This window comes from Pteropus vampyrus, unplaced genomic scaffold, assembly GCF_000151845.1.
Source record: "Pteropus vampyrus isolate Shadow unplaced genomic scaffold, Pvam_2.0 Scaffold53, whole genome shotgun sequence".
NCBI classification, from domain to species: Eukaryota; Metazoa; Chordata; class Mammalia; order Chiroptera; family Pteropodidae; genus Pteropus; species Pteropus vampyrus.
Genome location: NW_011888834.1, coordinates 4671643 through 4686329, shown reverse-complemented (window position 1 = coordinate 4686329; position 14687 = coordinate 4671643). Strand labels below are relative to the sequence as shown.

Here is a 14687-nt window from a genome sequence, read left to right as displayed (position 1 = left end):
TCATTGCCAAATACATTGTAAAAAATTTTTAATGACAAAATAAGCAGAAGGAAATATAAATTAATTGTATGATACATCTGAATAGGGCGAAGGTTATCTCAGTTAAAATATAATAGAAAAAAAATCACATGAGAAAAGTCTAACATATGTCACTCTCCCCGCCCCCAAATCAGAAACTTTGACATGTGGCAATAAAGCAAATTTGAAAATATAAAAACCATCAACTTACTTAAAATCAATATGCATAACTTATATGACCCCAGGTTGAGGATTTAACATACAGTTTCTACAAACTGAAATAAAAATCACAAAAGGAAAAAATCTAAGACAAAATAATAAATAAAGGAGCAAAAAATTTTTCTCAGTTACTATTACTGTGATCCCAATGTCTATACTGTCACAGTATCAAGGACACCAACTCCGGGTAGTGACCCTCTATTCTTATCTGTTATATCTAACAGGAACCAGTAGCTTCTGGCACATGTTTTAGGAAGCACAGAGGATGTGACAAAGAGTAATTTCCTTTCTCTCGTTTTATTCTATCTCAGAATCACTAGAGTTTGTGCTCAGCCTGAAATTCTAAAATGAAAATGGAAGATTTCAAAAAGAAAAATAAAATGGTAATGACTGAACAATGTAACTCAAGAAAACAATGAAGACAGCGTGCTTCACCAAAAACGTAAAAATTACCTCCTCTGCATTGCCATTTTTAATCCAATTTGTTAATTCTGCCTTCAAGCTCTCTTCATATTTTCTAGCATCCAACTTTTTAATGACTATTTTATTCTTAAAATGAAGGAAGTTTTCTGGACACAACTCCTTGAAAAGAAATAACACAAAATTAAATAAAACCATGCAAGAAAATCCAAAGATATTTCTCAATTATGCATTTCGTTAACAGCATTACAAACTTCTTGAGAATACAAACTGTTGAACTTTTTTTTATCTCCCTGCAGTTTCTAGTACATAAACATATTAAGGTGGATGGTGTCTTCAAAGGAAAGAATGCAGAGCAAAACCAAACAGATGAAAACAGACAGCAATTAGGGCATAGAGAAAGAAGGGAAGTACAAGGCAAGAAAATGGAGGAATTTCGATCCTCCATTTAGATGTAAAAGGAGACTAAAGTATTACAGTATCTCAGAAATTGAAAGAAGAAACATTTTCAGAAATTCAGTGACATTACATCCCATTAAACTAAAACATGAAATATTAGAAAGAATAATGTCTGAAAAGGAACAATTGTATTTTGGAAAGAGTCCTTTGACAATTTAAAAAGATCAGATGAAAGTGATTAGAAAGGGTGAGAGTTTGTCTCTCTGAACAGCAGTGTTACCAACTACTATAATAGAACTAATTTGAATTAATTGCACAATTATTATTTACCTGGGCCCTGGGCCAACTTTCCCAGAATTCAAACATGGTGTCATAAAGCTGGACAGTTTCTCGAGGTGAAAGGATAAGATCAGAAGGAAATCCATATCTTTCAATCTACATTTAAAATAAATTGAAAAATTTAAATTTCTTTTATTTTTTCTATGTTCTATCCTTTGTCTCATAGACACGACCATGAATCCAAAGACATTGAAAACAGACCTTAACTAAAATGTTTGAAGGCTGATAAGTGCTAAATGCAAACAAAATACTAACCAAGAGTGTCCCCAATTTACTAAAATAAAAAAATTAAAAAGCCTCCAGAAGGTTTTGTATTATTTCCTAAGACCTTTGAATTGGGCTACTTCTTTATGAACTGCCTCTACAATTCAAACTCGAGTACAGGAAAGCTAAAATTTTTGCGGACTCAGTTTGGACAAGAAAAAAGACCTCCAACCAGCAGCTGAAACTGAAATTGTTTTAATTCCTAATATGATTTTTTGCCTTTGAGTACCGAGCCAGGACAGGGGGCAAGTTTTATTTGCTTAACTTGTAAGATCAGAGTTGGGTCAACTTTAAGACTAAGACTCTCAGATCACTTTCAAGTACCCAAGGAAACTTCTCCCCCAGGTGACTGACTTGATTCCTCTTTAAGCTTTGTGTGCCATTAGTATTTCCATAAACATTTTAAAGCATAAATAAAACATCTGCATTCTCAAAAAGTTTGCACTGTAGTATTTTCTACTGGTTTCGACCACTACTGTTATGAATCAATTGCCCATGAAATCATAATCTCTGAGATGCTGATAGGTATTCTTCAAAAGAAAAGGGTGTGTGTGTTTTCATAGGTGTTCTAATAAACAGGCTTTTTCAAGGTTTCCGATTGGAAACGTTAAATCTCAAAGCAGAGACTAGAGTATGCAGATTTGTTCAAAATTATTTTAAAATAGGATACTCGTTTTAGTAAATAGCTGTTAATAAGTTACAAAACTCATTTTTGGAAATTTGGGGCTAAAAAAGCCATTCCAAACACAACACGGTTGAAAAACAAATTAGTTGACTGGAAAGTACAATAGAGTTTAAATAAGAAAATCTAGTTCTAATTCAACTTAGAAATGCTAGTTCCTCATCCATAATATAGAAATTAAAATATCTGTGTTCCTTCCTTACAGACTGGTGTAAAATCAAACAGGATAAATATATCAGCACATGTCATAAACTTTTAAAACTAGTAGATAAAATAAGTCCTGAAGATCTAAGGCACTATGTAGTGATTACAGACAACAATATTGTATTATAAACATCAAACATGCTAGGAGACAAGATCTTAATTATCTTGCCACAAAAAAGAAATAATTATGTGACTTGATAGAGGTTTTAGCTAAGGTACGATGACCATTATATTGCAATATGTAAATGAATCAAATCAACATGTTGTACACCTTAACCTTACACAATGTTATATGTCAAATATATTTTAATTAAAAATCAATTAGGCTTTGAATTAAGCTTGTAAAAAATGAAGGATGCAAATAATTACATGGAATTGTCATTTAGCATCTGTCAGTTTGAGCACTGAAAGCTAGCAAGAGAGTAAGGACCACATTATGCCAAAATAGTAAATGAATATATTATTTTTGAATGTCATTATTACTACTTGATAGTGGTAACTTATTTTACCTAAATTTAACAAAAGCAAAATAAAAGATTTTCATAATTTTTAAGATTTAAATCTTTCATTTTGGTAACTAGAGTGCTTATGATTTCTTAAGTCTCTTAGCCTTGGACAAAAATCTGAGTTTCCTCACTTCTCAAATGAAGAGCAATTCTGCATGTGACATAGATTTGTTGTAAGAACTAAATTAGATAGTATATGCACTAGGCTAGTAAAATAATTGGTGCATAGTTGATGCCTCAACTATCAATGTAATTGATTAATCAACTTACAGTTAATTTTTTAAATTAATTTAACAAATCTATGGCTAAAACCTGGGAATTCAATTCAGTTATTCTCCACCACACAATAACTAATAAGCTGGCAAAAACTGAGCCAGCCTATGTAGAAAAGGAAGGGAAGTAAAAGGTCATAGTGTATTACAGAATTGTAAACTTGAAACTTACATAATGCTATTAACCAATACCACCCCAATAAATTTAATTTTTGAAATGGTACAGATTTGTATCATCCTTCATTTTAAAACACAATAGTATTATACCATGATGTCAGTTGTAGAAATTGCATTGTCCCTAATTCCATAGGTGACAGTGAGCCTTGATCCATGCTGAACAGAGACAGACAACAATTCTCTCAAGGACTTTCTGGGGCTGAGCGCTCTCCAGGAGCCAGCAGCTGTTCCTGTTTGGCATAACTGGTGGCAAAGGCCAAATCCCACTTTTTGCCAGAAACAAACAGTATATGGATCGGAGGCAATCCCTCACCTCAGTTGGATCAAGGTCAGCTCACTCATTCTGCCCTGCATCTTCCCTTCTAGAACCGTTTCTACGGCAGAGCTATAGAGGACACGACCAAGGTGGGTGGTCCTTTTCTTTATGTTGCCACAGTTTACTACGCTTTTTCTTGCAACTCAGTTCTTTCATCTTAATCTGAAGTGATTAATCTTAATCATTTTATACAATGATTATTTACTGATTTGGAAAAAAATGTACTTGCTTTTTATCACTGCTACTTTAGAAAGCCTCCTACATAAACACATGCTACACACGCAGCTGTCAAAACATATGCAATAACGTCCAAGCCTTTGTCTTTGTTCATCCTGTATTCCTGTTGCAAAAGTCCAAAAGTCTTTAGAAGATTAATACAACAGCATGACCTTTGCAAAAGTCATGTGAGATCAGAGTACATAGCAGTTCCACTGCTTTCCAGTTACTCCATTAATAGCTACTGAAAATAGAGAAAAGGCACTGAGACCAAAATGCTAATCTTGCCAAGTATTCCAAACCATTGCGCTTGCTGCTAATTAAAGATAACCAGCCTTGAACCAACCCATGCAAAATAAATAATTTTTAAAAATACTACGTTGTTTTAAAAATGCCAGGTAATGACGGAGAAAGGAGAGAAAAGGAGGGGGGAAAGAGAAAGGGGTCTTCAATTATTTATATGTGGATTGTTGTCTATATTCTAATTTTAGGGTGTGACTTAGGTCGCTAGAATTTTGTCCGAATTTTAGTTTTATTTAGATTTTGGATTAGGCCATTGCCACACAAAAGAGAAACTTCTATACTAAAATCCTATTAGAAAATCAGCATCATTAGGATTCATTCAATTGTTCTGAGAAGCCATTGCATCATAGCCCAAAACCTATAAAGTGATTCTCATTGATTCCCTCATTCAGGTATTTCTTCAACAGACCATTCAGAATACTGGAATCAATCTGAGATTGCACCTGGGCCCTACAACTTACTTAATGGTGCAACAGTAAGTTACTCGAGTTCTCTGTGCCTCACTTTCCTTGTAAATTGGGAATATTAATAAGGCGTTCATCCTGAAATCATTGTGATCATTAAAGGAGACAAATTATGTAAAACTCTTAGGATACAAAGTAAGTGCAAACTCAGTCTGGCTATCTTTATTTAACAGACATTTATTAAGCACCTTTTATATACATAGTAGTGTGTTAGGAACTGTAAGGACACATAATTTGTCTCCAAGGGGTTAATTCTAGTACAATAAAGAAGACAAGCATGTGAACAACTTGGTAGTAAGCTGGCCATGATTTCTGTCGTTTAAGAAATACAAATAAGGTGCTACGGAGAAATTACATCTGGCTAAAAAAGTCACAGGTGGTTTCTGAAGTGGTTTCACATTAGAAGAGTCATAAAAGATAACCAGGATTAGGACAACTGATATTTGGCATCTGCGGGGAAATATTCCAGGAACAATATAAAACATGAGGGCATCCAGGTAAGATATGTCAAGTGAATGAATAGAAAGGACTTTGGGGTCAGGTCATAAAAGACCTTGGAAGCCAAACTTTTAAATAAAGTTTATATGCCTTAATAACTGTCAGATAATTCAGACAGAAAAAGTTGAGAACCATATGATTTCAGTCACATACGGGATATAAAAGTGAAAGCAACAAATGAACAAGACAAACAGGCAAAAACTTATAGACACAGACAGTAGTTTAGTGGTTACCAGAGGGAAGGGGAGGTAGATAAGGGTAAAGGGGGTCAAATATATGGTGATGGAAAGAGATTTGACTTTGGGTGGTGAACACACAATGCAAAATACAGATGATGTATTGTTGAAGTGTACACTTGAAACCTACATAATTTTATCAACCAAAGTCAACCCAATAAACAATAAAAAAGAAGACAACGTGACAACAAAATTTAGACGATATTTAACTTGCCAAATCTTGCAAGAAAGACAAACTATTGACTAATTATCACGTTGAGGGGCAACCAGATTTAGAATGGGCTATTCTTGGGAATAGGATGAGAAATGAAGAAAAATATGCTAGAAAAATAAAAAAATCTTCCTCTACTCAAACCTCAGTATCCCAAATGAAGTCCTCTTAAGATCTCCATTTTATTGCTTCACTACCAAAAAATCAATTTTTGATTGGCATGTTAACGAAAAGTGTCTTCTTGCTTAACCTAATTCATTATGACCAGATTATCACAAGTACTAAGTGTTGTCTACATATAATTGTAGCTTCACTAAAAATTAGTTTCAGAAAAGTAGACAGATAGACATGGTCTTTGAGAAGAAAGAAAATGGGCAAAGATAACGTCCAAGAATAAATAAAATTAACGAAAAAACTTCAGGTTAAAAACTTCAGTCATTTTTAAGCTTTGTGGATCCAAACGCCATGGAGGAACCAATGAAAACTATAGTTATTCTTGTTACTTTGAAAACTAAGGTTAAATATCTATTATACAGTATCTATGCTTTAATTCTGATAAGTATCAACTAGGCAGCTTTTGCATTGTGATATATACAAATAATTTATATTACTTAGAACAAATATGGCTGAAATATTACTCACATGATCTGTCGTTAGTGCAGCACATGGGTGAAAATGATCAAAATAAATCTCATCATGTTTTACTGAACATATATGCTTCTCTAAATCATTGTATCTATCTCCATGGAGCACTAAAAATGAAGAGCAAGAATTCCCAAATGAATGAACATACAATGACTGGAATAATTTTAAGGTATAGGATAAAACTCCTTATGAATATATCAAACATACCAAGTCTAACTTTATATGACTGCTTCATTTGCAAGTAGTCTTTGTGAAAATTGGCATGATAGCCATCATTTCTTTTAGAAGCAATATTTTTTTCTATTATACTGTCTGTTTGTTTCCAGTACTGTTTTACTGATTGTAGCCACCTTAAAAAACAAATGTACATATTATTTAGGCAAAACATGGAAACACTTCCTGTGACATAAAATATTTTAAATAAAGAAAATGTCTTGTGTCTTAAAAATTATGCTTAAAGGAGCAGGCACTGGAACCTGACTACCTGAGATTGACTCCCAACCTCCTCACTACTAGCTGTGTCTCTTGTTAAGTCACTTAATCTCTTTAGGCTTCATTTTCTACATTTTAAAATGGAAATAATAATAGTAGTAATAGAAATAGTAAATCATAAGGGTTGTTGGGCATTTAAATTAAGTTAATATATGCAAAGCACTTAGAATAGTACCTGGCACATAGGAGTCTTCGATATAATTATTATTATTAGTGGGCAAAAATCTACCCAATGACATGAGACTTTCAACGAATAAGGCTTTGTTATCTTTCTAAATATCTACAAAGTGGGACAATATAAGAAATCTCAAGGCACTTGGGAAAATGCGTCATTATTCTATTTTATTTTTATTTCTTGGTAAAGGACAGAGAAAAAGGAACATAAATCAATCACTCTGGTGAAGTTTTTTGAGATGTGCGGGAAATTTCCTACTCAGTTGCAGTTCTGGCTGGGAGAGTCCTTGCTTTTCCTTTATAGAGTGTGGCCTTGCTCAGCACCTGTCAGGGGGTGCGAGAGAGACTCTGTTCCTTGAATATCCACAGATAAATTAACAAATTCACTAGGAATTTATAAAACTCTTCAGAACCCTTATATAAAGTATGACACATGAATGTTCAAAACAGATAACCATTCTATCCAAACTGGAAGCTAATGCCTACTCAGTAAGGTGTTCAGGGTTGCTTATTGTAGCAGAAAGAGCCAGAAAGGGACATCGGATCATGACAAGGAGATGCTCCCAAATTTCTGCTCCAATTTCTCCACCAAGACAATGGACCTATTAAAGACAAAAATTTCTCTCTTAAAGTTATTTTTAAAATAGCACATGAAAATAAGACATGGACACCTATACTGTCATACATAGTTTCCTGTTATCTTTAATCCACCGTGCTAATTATATTATAAATAACGACAAACTCAGGCAATAGAAAATCTTTACACATAAGTTTCCCCTAATCCCCATAACCAATCTCTCAATGATTTCTCTTTACTTTACTTACAAAAATTTCTTTGTAATCTTGCATTTCTCTCCATGCCTAATGTCAGCCAAGTCATCATCACATCTCATCTGCACTAACACAATATCCTGACTTTTCTCCTAGCTTCCCCTCCCGCTCCATACATTCTTCATATCATAGCCAAAATGATATGTCTAAAAGACAAATTAGATTAGACCAAGTCCCTAAATAAATATATTCAATATCTTGACATTACATGTGGAACAAAATATAATCTCCTTAACAGAGTGTGAAATGCCTGTCATAATTTGGCCCCTGCTAACCGCTCTAGCTTCATCTCAGGTCACTCTTCCCCATCTTGCTGTCACTTTGTCCCAGACATACTGGCCTTTTCTTTATTCCTTGAATAAAACTTTCCTATTTAGAGATTTCACATATATTGTTCCCTCTGCTTAAGATTCTCTTATCCCCTCTTTCCAACCTGTACAGAGTTCGGCTTAACGTCACTCTATTAGAATGACTTTTCTGATGGCTCATTCCAGACAGCTGTCCTCCTACCATCTCCCTGCCATTATCACAGTCATGACAGCCTACTCTTTCTCTTCACAACATGTACCAATGTGGGCTGGCATAGTCATTAGTGTGCTTAATTAATTCCCTTTTCTCGATTACTCTGTGACCTTAGACCTGGGCATTCCCAGCACCGACAGTGCCTGGAACTGCAGAGGTACTCCTTAAATACTTGCTGAATAAATAAGTGAATGTCTTTTGACCAAATAAAGCAAATTGAAAGAGATTCATGGAGGATTCTCAAATGCAGTCTTCTTTAAACAAATTAAATTATGACACTTGGTGATCAACTGGAAAGGACTTACTATCAGAACCAGATAATTTAAAATTTTTTCATTACCCTTTGACTTTGCCCTGGTCAATAATATACCACACTGTTGAATATTAACTTTATGCTTTGTACTAGGTAGCACTTTCCCCTGACCCAACCAGAAAAAATATTAGCCTTCAAAACCTTTCAGCTTTACCCTTATATAAAAATGACATATCATTTCAGAGTTTTGAGGTTACAGTGTAATTCAAGGTTCTAGATTGCAAAGACAAAGTTGTTGAATTTATTTTTCGAAAAGGAATATTCAAGACCCTCAAGATGCAATATATATAGATTATCCCAAAATCAATATCGAACAAATCAAAAGCACAACCTGTTTGGTAGCTCCAAGTTTACAACAGGAAAAGTTAAGTTAAATGTAGACATCATCTTTTCTCCTTTATGAAACAGACTACATATATATATATATATACATATATATATGTATATACATATGTATATATATATGTATATATATGTATATATATGTATATATATGTGTATATATATGTATGTATGTGTATATATATATGTGTGTGTGTGTATATATATGTATGTATGTGTATATATATGTATGTATATATACATATATCCTTTTAAAATGTTTTAAGTGTCTTTGAATAAATGTTCCTAATAACGCTGCTATAAAATTTTTCTAAATATTTTCTATTTGACCCTATAACTCTCCATTGTTTTTTACCCTGCTCTCTCTGCTAAGGGAAACCAACCTACACAGACTACTTCAAAAGGGCTCCAATGCTCTCTGGTTCCATTGTATTTGGCCAAGGGAACAGAATAAGAATGAGGTCTTTATCTTATTGTCTCCTTTCCAATAGGATATGGTTACTTTGAGTCAGCTATGTCCCTCAACTAAAGTAACTGCTTCCCCAAAATGTGGCCAAATCAATCAGAATCTCCTTTCAAGTTTCTGTAACTGTTTCTTTACCTTGTCCCTTTAAGTCTAGAGGTAAGCTAATAGCTCTGAATTACTGCACAAACCTTTATAGTTTCACTCATACCTTTGGAAAACATTCTTCCTGAATGTATTTTGAGTGTGCCACTTGTTTGAAGTTGGGACCATGACTGATAAAATAACTTACATAAGTAACATCATCATTAGAGCCTAAAATCCTTTGCTTTAGAGATCAAAGAATGGATTCTGACATCTGTCCAGGAAAATTTATGCCATGATGGTTATTTCTGCTCCTCTGAAACAGCAGTCACCAAATGACAGGTTCCTCTCCCATACAGAGAGCTCTGCAGCATACACCGATATGCCCTTTTAAGTCACAACAGGAAAATGGAACCAAAAAGCTAAGTATGATTCACTGGGAAAACCATTCAAAAGGAAGTATCTACCCAATGTTATCCCCATAAAAAGGGGCAAATGTCCTGAGGCACTGAAGTTCTTCATTATAGCATTTGTGAATGCTAGGAAACCAACCCAGAGAAATACTACCAAACCTACCTCATCAAATATAACGTATCTGATTCTTTTCACCCATGTTTGGCGATGAGGAGCTAATAGCAGAAGTTCAAGGCAGGCAGGAACTGTAATAAGCACCTAAAAATAATAACATTGTATAAACAGAATTTTTAAACACTTACTGCATACAGACATAAGAATATAAGATAGATTTACAACTCCTGAATATACCAGCTGATAAATAGGATATAATATTTTTTCTGAGAATGTTTCATTAAAATTGTGATATATGAGTTGGAACCATATGAAATTGTAATTTTACAGGTCAAAATGGTAAAATATCATATTTGAAATTTAAATCCTTATTTATGAGCATTCAAAGTAATAAACATAGAAAAAACTCATTGTCACAGGTTTATTTCTTCAAAATCTGACCCTGAGATACAGTTTAGAATGAAAAATCCTTGTGAAGAATCAACAAGTATGGAAGTAGGGGGAAGCAGGATAGGGCAGAGGTTGAAGCTAAACTTCAAAATAGGCCTGATGAAGACTTGGCCAACCTGGTTCAAAATTCTGGAGTGAATATTGGCTATCAGAGCAATTCCACATGAAGCTGGAATAGACCAGTGTTTATAATCCTGCCTAGCTCAGTCACATGGTATGGACAATGGAGCCAGAACTAGGAGAACTAAAAGCCAGCATTTGTCTTGACCACACTCCCATATCTGGGCAGCAAGTCCTTTCTTGAAACATGATCTGGGAAGCACATCTCCATGTCTATCATACAATATTCTATAATCACATTTTCACTTTTTGTTTAGTCTTACTGGTTTCTTTATGAGTTTAACAGGAGGAAAACTGTCTGTGATTTACTTAACACCCAGTTTTCTACCCATAATATATTTTTTAAATTATCGTGACTATCCGACTCATCAAGAAAAGTAAGAGAATTCTACTTATCAAGAAAAAGTAATTCTGATTAGGAATCGGTATTTGTTAATATATTTATAACATTGAGTTCTTCAGATCATTTTACATCGAGTTGTAAACCAAGATGATGCAATGAACTTTATAACTGAAACCAGAAATCAAAATATAAGTGTCCTTTTAAAAAGGTGAGTTCTACTTCCCACTCTTTGGAATGTAACAATATCAAATTTTTATTAAAGCCATTTCACCTTTTGTAAATTCAAGAAAACTATTTCTATAAGGCCTTATGAAGATGTTAAATTTCTAGTGAAAAAGACATTTAAGTACTATTATTCAATTTGATAACATATGTATTAATTAATAGATCCTACCTGACAGTTTAGGGTTTCATGACGATAATCCCTTGTAAAAACACCACACAGAGATTCACCATTTGGCATATTTTTGGTATAACGGTTGTAAACAGTTGCTGCCACTTGATTAACGAGGGCCTGATTGACAATAGAAGAGGTTCATTTATCACATAATAAAGTACAGTCAAGACCTCAGAGAACAACAGAACTATGAAAATATGTCCTGCTACGAGTGCTGAAAGCTTAGTATCCCTTCCAATACTCGCCTACTCTAAACACATTAACATGCTCTGAGATGTTTAAATAAGCATGTGAACTTCAACGATAAACCTCACCCTGAAGTAAAATGGGGAAAACAAAATGGCTTCATTAGAAGGAAAAAAAAAACAGGAAGTGTTGCCCACACATCAGGAAAAAAAAAAACCCCAATATCCAAATTACCAAGGATACTTGTAAGATAACTGTGAGTCTGCTATAGAAGAAAAGTCAAGTAAGGGGTAGTCGAGGGAGATTTGTGGTTCTTATGTTTGAGGACTTCCCCCAGACATCTTAAGTTTGAATATAACATGAATAGGTAGAACAATGCTCTGGAACAAGTATGTAGCCTGTGAGTGTGAAAACCTATGAACATCTATTTCACACTTCATGTGGAAAAAAAACTCCACATAAATAAAATTTAAATTTTAAAACATAAGCGTAAAGATACTAGAAAGTGAACATCTTTATTTATTTTTATATATTTGAGCACACATGGAAAAACTAAATGAAAATATTGATAGATCTACCTGTACAAAGATATTAATAAAATATTATCATTAATATGACTACAATATAGTAAAAAGACAAAATGACAAATAAAAGCATATTCATTATAATTTAAAAAGAGTAGTATATTAATTATACAAAGTTCTGATAAATTAATAAAAAGACATTCCTTTCCACATAGGAAAAAATAACAGGGAAATGCATCTACAAATGGTTCGTGAATAAATATCAATGCCCAAAAATCATATGTAAAGATGCCCAAATCACTACGAGTAATAAAAATTCAAATTTAGATGAGGTAAAAGTTTTCACTTATCAATATGACAAAAACTTTTAAAATGATATAGGAACATGGGAAAAGATGAGAGAATGTATACTGTCATATACTGCCAGTGTAAATAAAAATGGATTTAAAGTTTTAGAGGTCATTTGGCAATATGTATTGTGTTGACTTGCCAATTCCACTTCTAGTAAGCTTAATTTTTCTTGATATAATTTATTAATTTCCAGCAATGAGCACATACTGCTTTCATAAGCATGAAAAAAAAAAAAAGCTACACTAAAATATAAAGTGCTAATTTTAACTAATCATATCGATCAATCTGGTTCTGAAGCTGACCGCAAGTCACTCAACACTACACATTTTCCTAGAAAATAAAATGGAGTCTGAATTCATGCTAATCTGCAGAATTACAGTTATCCCAACTAAATCTGCCTTTCTTAATTGTAATCACATTGAAAACAAAGGGCTGTGAATGAAGATACACAAACTGATATTTCCTGAAAATCAAACTTTCACCTAAATGACAAAAATCATATCTTGTTTTTAAGTTCAACATTATGCAGTTCTAGACATATGGCTGAACAATCTGGCTTGAGAAATAGCAGTCACTAAGGCCCAACAGCAGATTAGATACATCCCATAAACTCTGCAGAGGCAATATGAAGTTCTTAAGCGACTCAACATTGCCCAGCGAGGTGTGGGTACTTCTGTAAATTCATAATGTTGAATGACAAGATCGCAAGACCAGACTTTTCCTCCCAATGGTTTTAAGGAAAGTATTATTTTGGTCTCTGGAACTAAAGAGAAAATGCAGGCTAAAAAATAAATTAAAACTACTGGAAACTGAACAGATTGGTGGTTGCCAGAGGCAGGGGCTGGAGGAGGAGGTCAAAAGGGACAAATTTCCAGATGTAAGATAAATAAGTTCTGGGGATATAATATACAGCATGGGGCCAATAATGAACAACATTGTCTTGAATATTTGAAAGTTGCTAAGAGAGTAGATCTTAAATATTCTTATCACAAGAAAAAAAACTGTAACTATTTGAGGTGATGCATGTTAACTAAACTTATTATGATCATTTCACAGCATATACATATATCGAGTCATCATGTCGGACACCTTAAATAATAAAATGTTATATGTCCATTATATCTAAATAAAACTGGAAAGTATATAAATTTTTAAAGAAGTGAAATAGAATCATGACTGCATGCATTATTTTGAAAGAGGCGGATCAAGAATAAAAGAGAAAATTAAAATCACTTGAGTACTACCTTCGTTGGTGCAACATATACAACCACCCCTTCATTGCTCTCCTTCAGCACTTTCTCCATGCAGTAGTAGGAAGCATAGGTTTTGCCTGAGGACGTTGGGGCAACGATCACTGCTGATTCATTATTATCCACAACATCCAGGAGCTCACGCTGCAGGGTTTAGAGCACCATTTGTGTCACATTTGTGTCAACAATAAGAACAGCTTGTTACCAAAACAAATATATTAATACACTGTTAATATAACTTTCTGAACCTCAAATGTAATAATTGGAAGTAAAAAGAAATAAAGAGACTCACAGGAAAATTTAAAGTACTATGATATTCTCTCAGAAGAGAGAATTGCTATGTTTTTGAGGAACTGGAGGTGGGTTTGTGTATGAAAAATGGAAAGCGATTTTGAATAAAGTATCTTGTTATTAGAAAGATCTTTTTTCTAATTATTTGTCATTGATTAAGTGCAGATGACTTTGAGAAACTAAGTTCTAAGAAGTAGCCATTATGTATTTTCATGATGGTAAAAAAGTGGCTGAGAAGAAAAAAAATAATTCATTATTTTATTACTTATCTTTTAATTTCTACACAGGACAGGCACCTATTTTGGAGGGCATGTGGGAATTTCATCCCTTCAACCTATCCTTTAATTCATCATGAGGGCTGGTCAATAATCATAAGCCTGTATGATGGGCGCTTTGTGATAAAACCCTCTGGAGCCCCAATATGCATATTCTCTTAATGTAAGTCCACTCTGAACCACACCTCAGAGTGAAGTGCATCAAAAGAATTGTATTATCTGTGGCATTAATGAAGAGCACTTACTGCCTTGTGTCCTGCACTGAAGTAAGCACTTGTTCTGCTCCTGTAAAGGAGCAGGAATTTTTTAAGGTACCACATTATCATCAACATAAGAAAGATAAAGTAATATCAAGCGTGAAC

The 14687-nt window shown here is 33.8% G+C and overlaps 1 protein-coding gene across 5 annotated transcripts in view; it reads right to left on the bottom strand.

Annotated features, from left to right (window-relative positions):
- Positions 1–585: 585 nt before the first annotated feature.
- Positions 586–14687, bottom strand: part of LOC105292213 (probable ATP-dependent RNA helicase DDX60) — a 53714-nt gene continuing 39612 nt past the window's right edge. For all 5 annotated transcript variants that reach the window (XM_023530735.1, XM_023530737.1, XM_023530734.1 and 2 more), the window contains 8 exons: positions 13754–13903; positions 11446–11565; positions 10187–10282; positions 7542–7657; positions 6597–6739; positions 6387–6496; positions 1387–1491; positions 586–819 (listed from right to left, as the gene is read on the bottom strand). In XM_023530735.1, coding sequence (XP_023386503.1) covers positions 601–819; positions 1387–1491; positions 6387–6496; positions 6597–6739; positions 7542–7657; positions 10187–10282; positions 11446–11565; positions 13754–13903 — 1059 coding nt within the window. In that variant the 3' untranslated portion in view covers positions 586–600. The remainder of the gene's footprint in view (positions 820–1386; positions 1492–6386; positions 6497–6596; positions 6740–7541; positions 7658–10186; positions 10283–11445; positions 11566–13753; positions 13904–14687) is intronic.